General features: G+C 23.9%; 1 protein-coding gene across 3 annotated transcripts in view; it reads right to left on the reverse strand.

Annotated features, from left to right (window-relative positions):
• LOC122498159 (mucin-4) overlaps positions 1-21,327 on the reverse strand; it is a 94,005-nt gene that overhangs the window by 26,749 nt on the left and 45,929 nt on the right. Inside the window, exons 1-2 of one of the 3 annotated variants that reach the window (XM_043605769.1) lie at positions 12,590-12,996; positions 3,630-3,690 (exon numbers count right to left, since the gene is read on the reverse strand). In XM_043605769.1, the coding sequence (XP_043461704.1) occupies positions 3,630-3,690; positions 12,590-12,604 (76 nt within the window). In that variant the 5' untranslated portion in view covers positions 12,605-12,996. Of the gene's footprint in view, positions 1-3,629; positions 3,691-12,589; positions 12,997-21,327 lie in introns of those variants that run through there. The other 2 variants (XM_043605771.1, XM_043605770.1) reach the window with 2 other exon arrangements.

A 21,327-nucleotide genomic window follows, 5' to 3' on the forward strand; every position in this document is an offset into this window, starting at 1 on the left:
AAGTCATTTGGAATGTTTTGTTTTCAAATTATCATTGCTCTTCACTGCAAATTATTGCAATCATCCTTAATTTAGTAAAATTATTAAATTAATATGAAATTTATTTTCATTCACATAAAGAAAAACCAAGTGAAACAATCTGCAGAAAGTCTAACGATATTCCATACAGACTTTCAATGGACTTTTACATTAAACAATAATTCAGCAGTAATTATTTAAAAAGGAATATTTAAAACAAACATTTCTTGAGAAAATTAAAATTTTAATTGTTTGTATCACACTTTTTAATTAAAAGGTAAATTTTTCTATAAATATCATCACAATTATGTTTATGGGTACGTTAAATTTAAAATATCATTTCTTAGTTCCAAAGGTTTTAACTATTGAAAATAATTGTATAATAAATGATTTAATAATTGAAATATACAATGTACACCTAGAAACCAAGTTTCATAAAAATCGAATAATTTTTTAAAAATTCGTCCGCCATATTGGAATCACAATTTTAAAAAACTAAGTTCAGATTCGTAATCAACGAGTCCGAGAATCCGTAGAAAACAATTTATACCAAAAACCGTTAATTTTTTTAAATATTGTGCGCCATATTGGATCCGACATTTTTAATTTTGAAAAACTGACCGCAGATTCGTAATCAGCGACCCTAAAAACCTTTTTATATCAATTTACACCGAAAACCGTTAATTTTTTTAACTTTCGTCCGCCATATTGAATCCGACAATTTTGAACTTTGAAAAAATAAGTTTAAATTCGTAATCTCTGTTCTCTTCAAATTTTTCTTTACTTTAATTAATATTTGTTGGAGTAAATTTCATAAATGAAAAATTATAACTTTCAAAATTATAAAAATAATTAAATATTTTATTACTTCTAAAATAGCAAAAATTTAATGGAAGACTTCGACAACATTTTTAACTATATCAAGAAAATGATTTAAATCTTCCACAAAATTAGTTTTACATTAATTTTTTTGAGAGAAAATCAACGATCAGAAAATAATCCACTTGTAATTTGATAGAAAATAAGTTTTTGTATTTACAAAATAATTGCCGAATGAAAAATATGATTTTTATTATTTTTAAAGCATTTAAAATTAAATAAAACATTGTCCTTAGGTTAGGAATATTAAAAAATACCATTGTTATTCAATTTTTTTAAATGGAAATTCACTTGTTTATTTTTCTAACTAATTTCAAATCATTTTTATCATAATTTCTTTGTATTTTATTCTTTTTATTTTAAAAAAATTATGATTTGAAATTAGTTAGAAAAATAAATAAGTGAATTTCCATATAAAAAATTGAATAAAATTTTTTTTTAACATTTTTAACCTAAAAACAATGTTTTCTTCAAAAATAAAAAAAATCATCTTTTTTGTTCGGCAATTTTTTTGTGAATACAAAATCTTATTTTCTACAAAATTACTGATAGATTTTAAAATCTATCAATTTTTAAGAAAAATAAAAATCCAAAAACTATATTTTCTGACCATTGATTTTCTCTCAAAAAATTAATGTAAAAATAATTTTATGGACGATTTAACCCGTTGCCTGTTAACGACCCAACGTTGGGTTGTGAACTTCTTAGTGCAAAATAAATGCAATTTTTTTATGTAAATTATAAAATAAATTCTTTTATATCAAAAAAATTGTTTTTTTGAATTTAATTTGACCTTCGTTTTTAAAAATTCAAGGATCCTAAATGTCGGCCATAATTTTTAAAAATTCATTTGGATTTTTGTCAATTTCAGTATTGAGGGGTTTTTTTGGTCGTTGAATTCAAATTTTATATTCATTTTTAAAAATTAAAAATGGCGGATCCAAAATGGCGGAAATTTTTTTTTAAAGAATCCGCACAAAATATAAATCCGTTATCCAACATTTTTAATAGATATTTAAATTTTTGTACGTTAAAATTAGAATCGTCGATCCCAAAAACCTTTATATATACTAATTTTTATAAATATCCTGCTTGAAATTTGAAAAATTTTGGCCGCCATATTGGATCCGCTATTTTGAATTTTTTTTGAGGTCATATTTAAATTCAGCTACCCCAAAAATCCTTTTATACTAATGTTTATAAATATCCTGTTTAAAATTGAAAAATTTTGTCCGCCATATTGGATCCACCATTTTGAATTACTTTTTTGACGTCATATTCGAATTTAGCGACCGCAAAAACACTTGTATACTAAGTTTCATAAAAATTCATCTATCAGATTTTGCTGGACATTTTGTGTCAATCATATGAATATTTTTCCAAACAGCGAAGGGGATAAGTAATTTTTTTGACAAATGTTGTTGAAGTCTCCCCTTAAAGATCGTAATATTCATAATAATTTTATACTAATAACTAAATTACGCAAAAAATAGTTTAAACACTTGTAATGATTATCAAAATGTTAGATCAGTTTTTATTTTCATCATGTAGTTAAAATTTTTTTCATCGGTAACGAAATGATAGTTATTACTATTCGCAGTACCCATCGATTTGTTTAAAAGCTTTATGAAGTAGGTTCGTGTAATTATTACTAAGTATTATTAATTATAATAAGGTATTAATTAAATATTACAAAATTTTCTTGTTTTATATACAATAATACAATGAAAGATTAATTAAAAAAAATTAAATTAATTGCATCCTCATCTTATAACAAACAAATCCGATATTCTCTGCGGTATCGGTAGTTACATGAATCATCATAATTTCAACGATGAGTTATAAAGTATACAATTTATTATTATAACCATACATTGAATTGTGACGTTTAAACTTAAAATAGAACACATGGAAAATAAATAACTTTCAAACAGTTTATCAGAATGCAGTCTCATTGTTAATGATTCCGGCACGATACAAGTTCAATCAATTTTGTTTATTGTTTTTTTTTTCTTAATGAGTGCCTTAAAGAAATTGAGATTATTTGGTACGTGAATCATCAATTTTTCGATATATCTGGGTATTAAATTATTAATTGTTTGAAAAATGAAAACTGTCTCTCTTATAACTTTTTTTCTTCCACACACATTTGTAAATTACGGTTCTTTCATATAGCGCATTTTCTCACAGAGGATATTTCATAATAGGTATATACGGTCAGAATGAATTTCATACAGCGTGCTTCCGTGCTAGAAAGTTAATTTGAAAACACTGCGGAAATTTTTTTTTATTACAGGATTTCGATTTTTTCGAATCCTTCTGATAAAACAGTAGTTTCTTCAAACGTATTAGTTTGAATTTTTTTGGTCTGAATGGGAGATCAGTCAATTTTACAAATTTTGTTATAAGAGATTGTACCATCCTCTTTAGGCTTTTAATTAGGATTTAGTAAATTAATCACTAGTCAAAACTCAAAAGTCAACAAATTAACAACATACAAATTATTGTATGTCATTCAAACGGTATAAAAAATTAACAAAAACACCGTTTTTTTACTCTAGAATTCCATATGTCTTAGACGGTAATATCAAGAAATGAAAAGGACCGTGTCGATAAATTTGTAATAGGAAAGAAACTTGGTAAAAATTTTATAGAAATGTTTTTTCAGAGTATATGTTATGTCAGCGAACGAATATAGTCGAGAGGTAATTAACATTGAAAATAAAGCTCACCATTTTGTACGAATGCAAGAACGAGTCCCAGCCATAAAACCAGAGTAAGAGACCGCACCTTCTGAAAAAAGAATCGTGACTCGCATTAGTGAATTGCGTGAAGTGCGGGCATATGTGATTAAGGAACGCACGAATACGTATATATATATAAAATTTTAGCGACGCCTTGATCCCGTTATACGAGTCATTCAGGAAACAAGACTCTGATATTGCGACTTTTAACTTCCTGCATGACAATCGAACCTTTCACATAATTACAATTATTTAATTTTCGAAAGCAGAGCAATAATCGTATAGCGTATCGTTTTAATACGATTGCTTCAAAAAAGTAGTTCATTTTTGTCTCATCACTTTTTTCAGAATTTTTCATTTTTAGAAAGAAACCAAAACTGCTTAAGTTACAACCATTTGGCAGAGGTTTTTTTACACATGTCTCACAATGTTTACAACGGATGTTTTTTTCTCAAATCAAATAAAATTAATAACCGTGAAAATTTCCGTATGGTGCGACAAAATGTTTCCCAATTAACAAAAAATATTTTATGAGATTGAAATTTTGCGAACATTCGTTTCTTTAAAAACCAAAAAAAAAAAAGTGGAACAGTTTCACTAAGCAATATAAGTTTTCTGTCTAATTTTAATAAATGATAGGATAGAGATAATAGCAGTATAATCTCATTAGCCAATGATGCAATATGTGAAAGAAAGGATTTGGAATTAAGATTCAATCAAAAAAAAAAAGAGATTTATAAAAACAGATTTAGGAAGATGTTAGAAATTTATTCAGTGAATGAGAGAGTAGTTCGTGTTCTCATTCAATTAATTGTGACATGTGTATTGTTGTACGAAGCCCTCAAGCCTTGAAAGTCGTCATGGCACAAACACTTTTATTCTCCTTTCTCTCCAAGCATCTAATGATTAATGTATGTAATACCTCTGTATTCAAACAGGAGGAGCTGTCAAGAAACGTGATATCCTTGTTAATACTTGTCCAATGTAGTCGATCCCTAGAATTTGATATCATCTTCACCGGATGAAAAAAAGAATACAAAAAAAATGAATTCTTTCGATAATACTGAATACAAAAAAAAATTTTTTTTCAATTGAATTCTTGTCATATTCTATTGAGTATTCAGAAAATATTACTTATAATAAAGCATAATAACTTAAATGTATAATAGTCACCATATTCACTTATAACCAGGTTACATTTTATCTATTCAGATTTTATTATCTAATATGTAGTATTATACTATTTTGTTTACTGCATGCTTCACAGTGCCCCTATAAAAAGTATTTTAGGGGAAATAGAGGACTGAAAATTTAAAAAACAGGGGACTTTTAGGGGACCATAAAAATTCCATAATTTCCAGGTCAAATTTTTAGGAAATTCCAGTGGAATTTTAAATTTAATTTCCACGTCATATAATATATATTTTATATCTTAAAATTCCTAATTGAATTTTTATTGAAAAGAAAAAATGGAAAACAGAAAAAATTTAGAAACTTTTAAAAATTCCAGGCCTTTTCCGCATGATTTGCCTGATTTCCAGAAACCTTTTAAAAATCCCATACCATTTCCATGATTTCCAGATTCTGTAGGAACCCTGGAAAACATCAATGGTTTTATTTGAAATAAATATTTAATCATTATTATTTTTCCGTAGGAATTAAAATTTTTTAAAACATTTAAATTCAAACCTTTTTGAAATATTCAACAACTTATAATAATTAAAGATGACCGACTGACAAAATCATTATTTTATTCTTATAAAAATATTGTTATTGTAATTTCTTCAAAATTATTTCTATCATTTCAATTCAATTAACATTTTCTAGAATTTTCAAACTAAAATTCTACTTTAAATCAATAACATCAATTATTATTCAATTAAACTTTTTCAACAAAAAAATTAATTCTATAGAATTGTAGTTAAAAGTACGAAAAATAATAATTTAATTCTAATCAATTATTTAAATACAAAAATAAGTAATATTGAATGTTTCTTAAAATTTAATTTTTACGAAGAATTTGTATTAACAACTTTTGAAAATATTTCATTTCTTTTAGGGAATTTAATTAAAATTTTAATGAAATTTATTATATTAAAGAATTTTATAACAATTTTTGAAAATAATTAAAAACTTTTTGAAGAATTTTATTAAATTTTTTAAAAAATAATTGAATTCCTAAGAAGAATTTAAATAATAATTTTTGAAAACAATAGAATTCATGAGAAGAATTTTATTAAAATTTTTGAAAATAATTGACTTCTTGAGAAGAATTTTTAAAAAGTTTTTTACAATAATTTAATTCTTGAGAAGAATTTCCCTATCTATTTATGAAGAAAATTTAATTCTTGACGAGAATTTTTAAGAAATTTTGAAAATAATTTAATTTCTCCAAAGTATTTTATTACTTTTCAAAAGAATTGAATTCTTGAGAAGAATTTGGATATTTATCAAAATAATTGAATTTTGGAAAAGAATTCTATTGAAATTCCTTAGAATAATTGATTTTATGGGAAGAATTTATGCGATTTTGTTGTTTATCAAGATAATTGAATTCTTTTGCAAAATTACTTAAAATTTTTTGAAAATAATTGACTTTCTGCGACGAATTAAATGTTATTTATGAAAATATTTGAATTATTGCAACGAATTTTCTTGTTTTATTGAATCATTGAATGTTTCTTAAAATTGAATTCTTTCCTCAAGTTTTAATCAAATTTTTAATAATAATTGCATTTTTCAAGGAATTTATTTAAAATTGTATTAAAAATATTTGAAATTCTGCGATGATTCAATTAAAAATAATTGAATTCGTAAATGAAATTTTATTGTTTATAAAAATAATTGAATCTTTTCGTAGAATTGTATCAACAAGTTTTTTCTATAATTAAATCTGTTGATAAATTTTATGAAAATAGTAAATATTTAAATGCATTGAATTGCGAAAAACTTTTAAAAATAATTGAAAAGTTGCAAAGAATTTTATTTGAATTTTTGAAAATAATTGAATTTTTGTCGAAAAATTTTTCTATTTATAAAAATAATTGAATTCTTGACGAGATATTCATTAAAATTTATAAAAATAATTAAATTCGTGCAAAGTATTTTATTAATTTTTGTTTAAATAATTGAAATTTTGCCAAGAGTTTAATTAAAATTTTTGACAATAATTGGATTCTTGAGAAGAATTTTGATATTTATCAAAATAATTGAATTTTGGAAAATAATTTTATTAAAATTCTTCAGAATAATTGATTTTATGGGATGAATTTGTGCGATTTTGTTGTTTATCAAAATAATTGAATTCTTTTGCAAAATTACTTAAAAATTTTTTAAAATAATTGATTTTCTGCGACAAATTAATCGTTATTTATGAAAATATTTGAATTATTGCAACGAATTTTATTGTTTTATTGAATAATTGAATGTTTCTTAAAATTGAATTCTTTCCTCAAGTTTTAATAAAATTTTTAATAATAATTGCATTTTTCAAGGAATTTATTTAAAATTGTATTAAAAATATTTGAAATTCTATGATAAAAATAATTGAATTCGTAAATGAAATTTTATTGTTTATAAAAATAATTGAATCTTTTCGTAGAATTGTATCAACAAGTTTTTTCTATAATTAAATCTGTTGATAAATTTTATGAAAATAGTAAATATTTAAATGCATTGAATTGCGAAAAACTTTTAAAAATAATTGAAATGTTGCAAAGAATTTTATTTAAATCTTTGAAAATAATTGAATTTTTGGCGAAAAATTTTGCTATTTATAAAAATAATTGAATTCTTGACGAGATATACATTAAAATTTATAAAAATAATTGAATTCGTGCAAAGTATTCTATTAAATTTTGTTTAAATAATTGAAATTTTGCCAGGAATTTAATTAAAATTTTTGACAATAATTGAATTCTTGAGAAGAATTTTGATATTTATCAAAATAATTGAAGTTTGGAAAAGAATTTCATTTGAAAATTCCTAAAATTAATTGATGTTATGGGGAGAATTTTGTTGGTTATCAAGGTAATTGAATTTTTTTGCAGAATTACTTAAAAATTATTGAATATAATTGATTTCCAGCGACGAAAAAAATAGGGGGAATTTAAGGGAAATTTTCAAAATAGGGTACGTTTAGGGGCCAAAATTGAAAAAAGGGGACTTTTAAGGAAATAGGGGACAGATTGTGAAGCCTGTTACTGTTTCCCTTTAACAATGACTGTTCCACATTTCTTTTTCGTTTGAAACTTTTAAATTTCAATCCTCAATGTCATTTTTAGAGAGGAGTTTCTTTTCTATAAACTTGATACATATTTTTTGTGTTTTAAATAAGTGAATAGGGGGTCATTTGGAGTAATTGCAAACAAAACTCCTTATTTTCACCAATAACATAATTTTTAAAATTTCTAAGTGCAATATTTTAGGGTTTTTTTCAACTTGTAACGTCACCCTTCCAGAATAATGTTATGGGTTAGTAGAAAATATAGGTGACCTTGGTTCACAGAAATCGTTTATTTTCAATTAGCCGCGTGAATTTTTATATTTTTTGTAATTTCAACGCTTTCGAAGGGGTATAACCTAACTTCAGATAATAAATTTAAAAAAGTGAATACTATTATATCTATAATAATAAAATCATTATCCGCCATTAATCTGATAATTTACAGGCCTAGTAAAGTATGGACATCGGCTAGAATCAATTGTCGTGAAAATACTTTTCTATCAAATTATATAATTAAATACTGACTACTTTAACTCAAGAAGAATATATTTAGTTTTAGTCACGTTTTAGTTTTACATTTAGTTTCGAAACAGTTCAAATGACAAAAAATTATAACAATTATATGTTTCAAGGTTTAAGAAATTTATATAATATACAGTGATTGTGTTGTGATTTTTCTCATAAACTTGAGTTTTATATTTCAACTTTTCAGGGGGTTTTTTTTTTTCTATTTGAAATTGAAAGAAATTAAACATTTTCTAAAATGATTTTATTTGACTCATTATTTATCTAAAAGTTCTGGCATTTCAATTGCTGCAAAAAACTTTTCTTTATCCTTTATTCTAAAATTTACTGTTATTACCCTTCAACCAAATATTCTCGAACGAAGGGAGTAGAATTACGTCAGAATTGCGTTCTTAGTGCAAGATGGAAAATTGTATTTGAGATCTGTTGTAGAACTTGTTCGAGGTACACACTTAATGGTGTTATAGAAACAAATATGAGTTTCACTGAATGATAGATTCTTTCATATGTGTCTGGTATGGCCATATATAAAAGCGAATGCAGTCATTACGATTACGCTCTGGAATAGAATATAAGTTATACGCTCTCAATATCTACCACTGCTACTAATACTACTACGAATAACCTGCTGCCACAGTAAATTGGGTAGTGTAAATGTTACAGACCTCGATTATTCGGTAATCGTAATTCCACCTAGAGAACCCAGAGTTGTTCTTGCTATTTTCCGTTATTGCCGGTTTTGTAGTTACGTGTCTAGTAAATCCAAAAGATTATTGCATTATTAAGCAACATTTTAATACGGTGATGCATTCTCGTGACATTAGAGAACCTCTATTTCAAAATCAACTTTTATGATTTGCAAAATTAATATAAACCCATATTATATACGTGTGTGTTTTTATGGGTCAAGACTTATATGGAGCATTTCATGGGAAAGGAAAGCGTATATGTGCGGGTATCTTGCATTTTTCCTATATTTTCACAATTTTGTCTTTGAATTTATAATAAAGAAAATATTGCAGTCTTCTACTGTTAGGAACTTAAAGATGAAATTTTCTTAATAAAAATATTTTTCATTTGTGAAAGCAAATGGAAAACACGTGTTACGAAAACAAATAGAAAGTAATATTTATTTATTTAAAACGACAGTTTTTCTGATGTTCAAAATTTGTTATTTACTTTGTATTATAAATTTAAATTATAAATTTTAATTTTTAACGGTGAAAATTGTGAAAACGTTTTAAACTTTCATCAACAGGTCGGTACATTTTATGGTTATACATCAAAAAGTGTTAAAAGTCTAACGGTACGGATTTTTTAAAATATCCTATGGATGTCCTAGGGATATTCAGAAATTTTATCATTAAGATGTCAGCAGCGCATTTATGCTGCGGACAACACTCAAACATTCTAGGAATAACCTAATTTTCACAGACCAATAGTTAGGCTTAGGATATCCATACGATATTCTAAATATCCGGATGCTACCAGGAAAGACATGAAATCAAAAAATTTTAATTAGCTTACAATCTTAATAATTTTTAATTTACTTATTCCAATTAATTCCAAAATCCTCTGTAATTCCCTTAACTTTTATTGATAGTTCGAATACCCGCACAAATTCACCAGAATTAAACGAGAAATTAATTCTTTTCCTTTGTAAAATGGTAATTGCAAACCATTAGCAAAATATATTTCTAAAAAGTTTTATTGCATTAAGTTTTTGAATTTTATTCATTAGTCTATAACAAGATTCCAAAAACCTGGAAAAAAAAATTTTATCTGCTTTCGAAAAATATAAAAAATAAATTTTTTTTTACATTTCTTCTTGTTTATTTATAACAATTGAAAAAGTATGTACGAGACTACTGAAAATTGTCCTGGTGTTTATTTTGGTGTTTATTGTCTAGGTGAATTCTGTAAAAAGTTGGCAAATAACAACAATAATTTGTTTAAAAAAATAAAAAATTCATTGTAACATCAAAATATATTGTATTTGTTGACATAAAAAAATTTTATACCGTAAAACTTTGACGATTTTATTTTTATTTTTTTGCAATGTACAAAAAAATTGTAATTGTACATTGCAAAAAAATAAAAATAAAATCGTCAAAGTTTTACGGTATAACATTTTTTTATGTCAACAAATACAATATATTTTGATGTTACAATGAATTTTTTTATTTTTTTAAACAAATTATTGTTGTTATTTGCCAAATTTTTACAGAATGTACCTAGACGATTGCAGTTTTTTTCTAATTTTGCAATTCACTAAACTGTATGGTTACAGATAAAGAGTAAAAATTGAACTATTGTTTTTAAATAATTTTTAAACAAATTATTATTATTTACCAACTTTTTACAGAATGTACCTAAACAGTTGCAGTTTTTTCTTAATTTTGGAATTTACTAAACCTTATATTATTACAGATTAAAAAAAAAAAAAAAAAAAAAAAAAAAAAAAAAAAATTTTAAATTTAAAAAAAATGGTAAAAATTGAATTATTATTTAAACAATTTTTAAACAAATTATTGTTGCTATTTACCAAATTTTTACAGAATGCGTCTAGAAAGTTGCAGTTTTTTTTCCTAATTTTGCATTTTACTAAACCTTATAAATGATTTATTTGTTAAAAACACATTATTAATTTTATTTATTTATTTATTCGCAAACGGGCTTACAATTTAAAAATGCCCTTTTGTGCATTTCTGTTTGCTTAAAAATTGTTTAAATAATAATTCAAATTTTTATTCTTTATCTGTAATCATATAGAGTTTAGTAAATTGCAAAATTAGGAAAAAATTGCAACTTTCTAGGTATGCTTTCAGTAAAAAGTTAGTGAATAACAACAATCATTTGTTTAAATAATTTTTTAATAATGCATTTTTTAAAAAATGTAAATTTTAAGATTGTTTCCATGAAAATGTTTTACTTTATTTTTCGTCATTTTCAAGAGTGTTCAATGTTTAACCATTTTTTGACATTAATTTAACATCAATTTGACGTTAATTTAACGATAATGTTTTCTGCTACTTTATTAATTTTTTGAAAATAAATTTACAATAAATTTTTCATTTTTAAATTTTTATTTTAAAGATTTTTCATTAAAATTTAAAACTTTTGAGAATTTAATTATTTTTGAAATTTGCAATTATAAAATTTTTTAGAAATTTCAATTTTCAAAAATTGTTATAAAATAATTTAACCGAGACCTGTAAAATATGAATGATAGTTAAAGTCATTACTTTTTGGTTTAAAAACAACCCTACAAATCACACTTTTATTTTTACGAAAAGTTGATATTTTTAATTTTAAGTAAAAATTGTTTGTTCTGTAACGAATATTAGAATATAATATATTAGGTAATAATTTATCCACTTTTCTATTACATTTTATCATTAAATTAAGAAATTTTGACTTTTTATCAAATTGACGTCAATTTAATGTCAATTTTATGAAATACTTTAATCGAGACCTGTATAGAGTGAATAATAGTAATTATACTTTTTAGTTGGAAAATTTAATAAATTATTATACAAAAAATTTTTCATTTTGACGAAGTTTTAACATTTTTAATTTTAAGCAAACATTTTGCGTATTCTAACTAATATTAGAGTATTCTACACTTTGAATTGAAACTAACTTAAGATAGTCTTTCTATATGCTTTTGTTTTTTTGTTTTTCTTTAAAAATATCGTTTGACAGATCGAAAAAAATTTTTGTTAAATAAATATTTAATCAATATGAATTAAGAATTTAAAAAATTTCAAATTCAAATCTTTTTAAATTCAATGATTTATAATAATTAAAAGATGACCGAGTGATAAAACCATTGTTTTATATTATAAGAATATTAATACAGTAACTTTTTCAAAATTATTTTCATCATTTCAAATCAATTATTATTTTCTACAATTTTTAATTATTTTTTTATGAAAATAATTGAATTCCTTAAAAAAATTATTATTATTTATAAAAATAATTGAATAATTGCGAAGGAATTTATAAAAAATTTGTAAATAATTAAATTCCTGGGGAATTTTCATTATTTATGAAAATAATTAAATGTGTGCGTATACTAGGTATTTTTGGGAATTTGAAATTGATTTGAAAATAATTGAAATTTGGGGAAGAATTTTGTTATTTTGTGACATAGAGATTAACTGATGAATCGAATTAATATATTTAAATATTCAACCCGAAACATTTGCATCGAATCCCGTCCAAGAACACACTCTGCTACTCGCAACTCCACAGCTTCCGCAAAACACAAAATCTCATCGGGGAATTCTTCCAAGACGATGCCGTGATGCAAACCGGTCAACTGAACAACGAACAACCAACGAATTATTCAAACTCGACCGTTGAGACGCTACCAATTTTCTCTACTCTTTGGCACTCTCCTCCGGTCCACAATGAACACAAAACACATTAAAACACAGAATTAACAAACAATAACTATTTATTAATAAAACTCGAAATAATTAACAACTACAAAATTAATAAATCATATTTTCAACTATAACTCTCGACTCTGACACTCGTCAAAACCACGTCACGACTTCTCGGAAACCCGCAAGTAAGTGTCGAACCATCTGATTGTCCCCAAAGGCTTTTCCGCTATATCGAAAACGTTTCCTTGTTTTTCCTTCGCAATTTTCGGAAGAACCCTTCTTCTTATCCCCACGGAACGGCACCTGAAAGAAACCTGGAAAGGGTCGCTGACCATGTGACGTACGCTGACAGTTAATCATGCGCAAAATCATTTAAATTCTGATTTCACGAAAACCACAGCTCCTCACACGCTGACACGAAAGGAATATACAAGAGACTTGACAACAACGAGACAGACCTCTGATAAGAAAGAGACAAACAAACGATTCTCTTAACTCTGAAAATACTTTTCCTACACATTGCAAATTAGGCCGAGTAAGTAACGAAACACTTCGTTACAATTTATAAAGATAATTGGGATTTTGATGAGAATTTTTTTTTTTTTAATTTGAAAGATAATTGAATTTTATAAGAAGGATTTTATGGCTCTTGAAAATTATTGAATTTCTGCAATTATTTGTAATTTTTCCAAAATTTGATTTTTTTAGTGTTTTCAAGAAAAATTTAAATTGCAAATTTTCAAATTCTATTTTTAAAATTGCTAATTTTATCCTTAAAAGTTAGCAGCGCGAATTGTTGCTATTTACAAAAATTATTCATAAATACAATTCACATTAATTTTAAGAAAAACAAAATTGAAAATGGAAATGCGAATATATATTCACACAAAACAAAGTTGTGTTGCTCCATTCAAATTCTAATTAGAAAAAAATAATAAAATTTCAAAAATTTATGTATCGTATTAGTACATTTTATAAGTATAAAATTTATGTATAAAAAGAAAAGTCCATAAAAACAAAGATTTCTAAAAATTTACTCCTATTCGTCTATAGGAGCAAATGAATTAAATAAACTTGCGTCATTTTTTAGTATATTTATTGTAATTCCTCCATTGGCAATTAGAAAATAAGAAAATAGAAAAATAAAAAAGCAAACACGTGTGTAATTATCCAAATTATATTATTGAAACTATTTTATATAATACTCCAAGTTATCTGGGAATTAAAAGATTTGAAAAGTTTTTCTCGCTTGACCCCTGATCCAGATATAAAAAGAACAATTTATGACATATACATACATTATAAGATGCATTTTATACATATATGTACACATATATATATCTATAACTATAGTAAAAGATTTAAATTGGAAAGTTTTAGTCACACTTGATCGCAATTCAAATATTATTAAGATTTGACCTGCTTTTACCCAAATACTTTTGAGATATAATTATATTTCTAACAATATAAATTTCCAGTTGAGTATTTAATATTTCAAAGCTAGAAGTAGTGCACCATGAGGAAAACAATTATATGAAGCAATGACAGAGCAACTTTCCTGCAATTTTTGGAAATTACAATTATTTAATAATTGGTGGAAAAAGTTTATAATTACTCTTATTCTAAAGAAAACGTTTTACCAACAGAACTAAGTGTATAGAAAATATGTTTGAGAATTTTTTTTTATTTTTATATTAAAAGATTCTTAATACAGACTTCGCACACGATAATTAATTTTAAAAATGTAGCAAAAAGTAGTTTTCAAACTAAAAAAAAGTAGTTAAAAAGTAGTAAAAAAGTAGTTGTCGAAGAATTAAACTTGACGACCAAAAAAACTGGTTTTAGACACTTTACAAAACTGACAAAAATTCCATTCCATCTTTTTTTATTTTCCTGAATTTTTCCCAATTTTCATCAAAAATATAAACTTCTTTCTTATCCTGTTAATAAATTGAATTCGTGTAACGAATTTTATTATTCATGAAACAATTTTAATATGTATAAAAATAATTTAATTCTTGAAAAGAATTTTCTAAAATATTCAAATAATTCATTTCTCTTGACTAATTTTATGAAAATTCTAATTTAAATAATTGAATTTCAGAGAAATTTTTATTATTCATGACAAAAATTGGATTTTTACGAAAATTTTAAAAAAAAAATTTTAAATAATTAAATTCTATTTGGACATTTTATGAAAATAGATATTTAAAATCATTGAATTGCGATAAGTTTTCAAAAATAATTAAATTTTACAAAGAATTCTATTCAAATTTTTGAGAATAATTGAATGTCTGTGTAGCATTTTATTAAATTTTTTTTTGAAAATAATTGAATTCCTAAAAAGCATTTTTTTTGTATGAAAATAATATAATTGAATTCTTGCGAACGATTTTATTTGAATTTCTTTAAATAATTGAATTTCTAAGAAGAAATTTCTTACTTTTTAAAATAATTGAATTTTCAAGAAGAAATTTCTTACTTTTAAAAATAATTGAATTCTTGTGATGAATATTGTTATTTATGAAAATAATTGAATTATGCAAAAAATTTTATTAAAATGCCTCAAAATAATTGAATTTTCAGGAATAATTTTGTTATTTATTGACATACTTGAATTTTTTTGAAAAATCATTAATGTAAATAATTGAATCACTGGCAGGTTTTTTTTATTAAAATCTAAAAGAATAATAATTTAATTATTTAAAAAAAAAAAATTGTACCTATTTAAAATAATTGATTTCCTTCGAACAATTTTATTAAAATATTAGAAAATAATTGAATTCCTGTTAAAAATTTAAATATTTTTGTAAATAATTGAATTCTTCCAAAGAATTTAAAAAAAAACTTTTTTTTTAAATAATTGATATTTTTGAAGAATGGAAATTAAATTTTTAAGAATATTACATTTTTTTTAGCAATTCCTGCAAAATTGTATTAAAAATAATTGAAATCCTGCGATGAATTATTTTATTTATGGTAAATAAATAAATAAATAAATAAATAAATGAATTTTATTATTTATGAAAATAATTGAATAGTTGCAAAGAATTTTATTCAAATTTTCAAAATAATTGAACTCCTGAAAAGAATTTTATTATATGTGAAAATAATTGAATTTTGCAAAGAATTCTATTAAAATGCCTGAAAATAATTGAAATAATATAATTAATGAAATAATGAAATCCTGCGATGAATTTTATTATTTATGAAAATAATTGAATACATAGTTGCAAAGAGTTTTATTCAAATTTTCAAAAATAATTGAATTCCTGAGAAGAATTTTTCTTATTTATATGAAAATAATTGAATTTTGCAAAGAATTATTTTATTACAATGCCCGAAAATAATTGAAATTTCGGAAATACTTTTGTTATTTATCTACATAATTCAATTCTCTCGGAGAATTATTTACGTAAATAATTGAATTCTTGGGAAGAATTTAAAAAAAAACATTTTTTTTAAATAATTGATTTTTTCAATGAACTGATATTTTGGAAAGTAATTTTTGAGCGATTCCTATAAAATTGTATTACAAATAATTGAAATCCTGTGATAAATTTTATTATTTATGAAAATAATTGAATTCTTGCCAAAGATTTTATTAGAATTTTTTTAAATAATTGAATTCCTGAGAAGATTAAAATTTTATTATTTATAAAAATAATTGAATTATTGCGAAAAATTTTATTAAAATATTTAAAAATAATTGAATTTCTGTGAAAAATTTTGTTACTTTTTGAAAATATAATTAAATTCTTCATTAGAATTTTATAAACATTGTTTTAAATAATTAATGTTTTTGAAATTTAATAAATTTTAAGTGAAAATTTTATTTTAAATTATTGAAATCTCATGGAAAACTTTATGTGTGAAAATAATTGAATTTTTTGATTAATTTATAATAGTATTAAAAATAATTGAAATGCTTCGATGATTTTTATTATTTATGAACATAATTATTGAATTCTTGCTTAGAGAATTTTATATATATATATTTTTTTAAATTATTCGATGAATAATGTTAATATTAGTAAAAGTAAATTGAATTATAGCGAAAATTGTATAAAAATTTTGTTAAATAATTGATTTTTTCGAAATTTTTTTGAAAATGTTATTCTAAATTAATTGTAATTTTTGGGAAAATTTTATTATTTTTATGAAAATAATTGAATTTCGGATGAATTTTATGAATTTTTTTTCTAAATAATTGAATTCTTTTACGAAATTTTATGAAAATACTAGATTTTGAAAATAATTGAATGTCGAATTTTTTTTGAAAATAATTGAATCGTTTTAAAGAATCCGATTATAATTTTTGAGAATATTTTTTTTGATTTCTAGTATTAGCGAATTTAAAGTAGTGGAAATTCCTAAAAAAAAAACAGAAATAGTAGCATTTAGTGGAAATATTGAGGAATTTCGTATCAGATAAATTCGGCAAACAAATACGGATTTGCATAGTCAACTGCATTTGCATGTTTTATCAAAATACTTTCTATACTTGTGTGCGGAATACTTTTCTCTATAGTAGGCAGCAGGATTATAATTTTATAAGCAGAGTTCATAATATAAATTAAAAGTGCGAGTCTCCTGGAGTGTAAAAATGCCGGGTGCGAAAAGAAAATGTGAAATTTTTTTAAAAAGTGAAATGTAACATGCACGACTGGATTAACCATATGTCAGCGTGCTTAGCATTCAGAACACTGACTCATATCAGTCATGCCTGTCACATTTCACTTTTTGCACTTTGGAATAAAATTTCACATTTCTTTCTACGCACCCGACATTTTTGTACATATTTTAGGGAACCCCCATATACACTTTGTAATTTCTGTTCAATTTCAAAATTGTTTTTTGTTTTTATTTTACGAAGCGTAGGAAGAGTTTTGCAAAGGATAAGCAATGGCTAAATTTTAAAAAGTTAAGATAAAGGAATTTTTGTAGTTTAATGTATGTAATGTCAAATTTCGATTCTATGGAATATTTACCATAAAAATTGTTTTAAGATATTTTTTCAAATAATTTTAAATATAAAGTAAAATTTTATAAGGGTATCCCAAATTTTTATCGAACGGAATTATTTTATCAGTTCACTAAAATGACAACTACATGCATTTCGTTAAATGATAGTTGGGCTTAATGACAGTAGAAAATATATTTATGACCCTCATAAAAAATCTAGAAATTGATACTTTACAACATGAAAATTATAATATTGTGCCATAAACTTAAAGAAAAATGAAACGATAATTTTTTAAAAATTACACTAAAGAATACATAAAAATTTTTTTTAAAGAGAATTTTATGAAGTGGGCATAAACTTTTTCCACATTTATATGTTTATTATATTCTTAAACTGAAGAAATAGTTTTTTTTTTTCTCTCAATAATTAATGGAAAAATTCCCCGCAAAACTCAAGGTGAAGTTATATTTAATTACTATGATTATTAAAACTTATTGTAAATTCCAAAACGAATACAATACGTAAATCTGCGGGAAATTATTAAATTCTCAATACATAATCTATGTATAGACAAAAATTACATAATTATTTTTGCATCATTTAATGCTATTTAATTATTGCATAATATTTGACTATTTTACTGCAGAGTTATAGAGGAGAGTATGTGCAATTTAATTGCATACGTGAGAGATATTGATTCTGAAAAGTTCCTGCTTTTCTTAACCATTGTACTGCGAGTGCCGCTTTAGACAATTCATCAGCGACTCAGCGTGTTTCACTTTCTGGTATTTTTCAGATATTGTGTTGGTGATAATAAAGTCAATGGTCTCTCGGGGAAATGATCTTTTTATTATTGAAATTCTTTTTTTCAACGCATTTTCGTTTTTATAACTTGTAATCATTTTGAAGGAGAGCAAAGAATGTAATTTTCAATCTCTCGAGCTTTATCTTATGGGTATATACAGTCGAAAATTAATTGTTTCATAAAGTTCTATACTTATTGCCTATATTTAGTGCAGTGCACAAAAATTGTTACAGTGCTACTTCCGTGCCAGATAAGAAAGTCTATAACTGGATATTTATTTTTTTCGTAACCAGGAAGAACAATTTGTTCTAATTCTTTCTAATTCTTTTTAATAATTTTTTAACTTTTAAAAATAGAAAATATTGTCGCCATCCTTAAAATTATAGGGCGGGTCCAATCTTCTCAAAAAAAAAACAATTTCGAAGTTGGGTTTGTCAATTTTTCTGAAATTTGGTGTAAATGTAGTGTTGTGTAAGAGAAGAAAGGGGGAGACAAATTTTTCAAAAATTTTCAAAATTTTGGGTTTTACCGGGCATTAAAGTTTAAAGTAATTTTTTTCAAAAATGCATAACTCTGAGACTTTTCTATCGATTTTGTTTACATTTACATATATGACTAATAATTGTTATACCAACAATTTTAATACAATAAAAAACAAAAAAAAAAAATTCAAAATTTGCCCCAAAAAAGTGAAATCAACATTTTTTTTTATTTTTATTGCATTAAAATTGTTGGTATAACAGTTAATAGTCACATAAATATAAAAAATATCGATGGAAAGGTTTAAGTTATGCATTTTTGAAAAGAAAATTACTTTAAACTTTACTGCCCGGTAAAATAAAAAATTTAAAAAATTTTTGAAGAACTTTTGTCTCTCTTTTTTTTCTTACACAACACTACATTTACACAAAATTTGAGAAAAATTGTCAGACCCAATGCCAACATTGATTTTTTGACTAAATTTTCAAAATTTTGGGTTTTACCGGGTATTACAGTTTAAAGTAATTTTTTTCAAAAATGCATAAATCTGAGACTTTTCAATCGATTTTATTTACATTTATATGACTAATAATTTTTATACCAAAAAGTTTAATACAATAAAGAAAAAAATTTCAAAATTTGCCCCCAAAAAAAGCCAAAAAAAATAGTTACAAAAAATCGAAGGGGTCCTTTTGCCCGAAAAAATGAAATCAACATATTTTTTTTTACTTTTTTTGGTGCCAAATTTTGAATTTTTTTTTTTATTTTTACTGAATTAAAATTGTTGGTATAACAGTTACTAGTCACATAAATATAAAGAATATCGATGAAAAGGTGTCAGTTATGCATTTTTGAAAAAAAATTACTTTAAACTTTAATGCCCGGTAAAATGAAAAGTTAAAAAAATTTTTGAAAATCTTTTGTCCCTCTTTTTTCTCTTACACAACACAACATTTACGCCAAATTTCAGAAAAATTGCCAGACCCAATGCCAACATTGATTTTTTTGAGAAAAATTTCAAAATTTTGGATTTTACGGGGTATTAAATTTTAAAGTAATTTTTTTTCAAAAATGCATAACTCTGAGACTTTTTAATTGATTTTGTTTATATTTGTGTGACTAATAATTGTTATACCAATAATTTTAATGCAATAAAAAACAAATAAAAATTTCAAAAAATTTTCAAAATTTTGGGTTTTTCCGGGCATTCAACTTTAAAGTAAATTTTTTAAAAATACATATATCTGACACTTTTTAATCGATTTTATATATATTTATGTGACTAATAATTGTTATCCAACAATTTTAATGCAATAAAAAAAAAAAAAATTTTCTAAATTTGCCCCAAAAGAAGTCAAAAATAATTTGATTTCATTTTCTCGGGCAAAAGCACCCCTTCGAGTTTTCGTAACTATGATATGCCCGAAAAAGTGAAATCAAAATATTTTTCGGGTTTTTTTGGGCCAAATTTTGAAAATTTTGTTTTTTATTGCATTAAAATTGTTGGTATAACAATTATTAGTCACATAAATATAAACAAAATCGATTAAAAAGTCTAAGATTTATGTATTTTTAAAAAATTTACTTTAAACTTGAATGCCCGGAAAAACCCAAAATTTTGAAAATTTTTTGAAATAATTTGACCCAGGGGAGATTGAGGTATTGTTAGACACTTTGTTCTAGCTCAATACTTATCTTAGTAGAAAAATTTTTTTAAAAATTAAATTAATTAATTAATTAGAAAATTTTTTTTTTAAATTTTGAAATTTTATTAGTAATTAGCGACTTCAAAAACCCTAGGGCTACAAATTTGAGTGTATTTTTCTAGGTTTTCTTGGTTCTTACTTACGTAACCACAGAGAGGGAAAGAGAAAAAGAAACCTTCACCAAAGAGCGTCAAACTCACCTGTAACATAAACATAAAAATTTCTAGGTTAGATTATTCTACACTTCTAAAAATAACATTAAAATGTAATGATAAATGTAAAAATCATTTTGTGTCAAATTGATGCCAAGTTAAAGATCATTTTACTAGAGGTTTAGAATTAAAATAACTATTTTATCAAATTTGGTAAATAAAAAGAAATTCGAGATGGGAGTCAATAATTTTTCTTGGACCAATTTTTAGAAATCCCTTGATTTATTAATTATTGATAAATTAATGTAATTATAATAATTCACATCCAGTACAACGTCTCATCGTACTGAGAACCCATTATTTATGATGTATACAAAAATGAAAAATAACAAAATCATTAACCAGTCAATTTAAATGTCTGGCAAAGTATGGA

Source organism: Leptopilina heterotoma, unplaced genomic scaffold, assembly GCF_015476425.1.
Source record: "Leptopilina heterotoma isolate Lh14 unplaced genomic scaffold, ASM1547642v1 Lhet_142, whole genome shotgun sequence".
In the NCBI taxonomy this organism is placed as follows: Eukaryota; Metazoa; Arthropoda; class Insecta; order Hymenoptera; family Figitidae; genus Leptopilina; species Leptopilina heterotoma.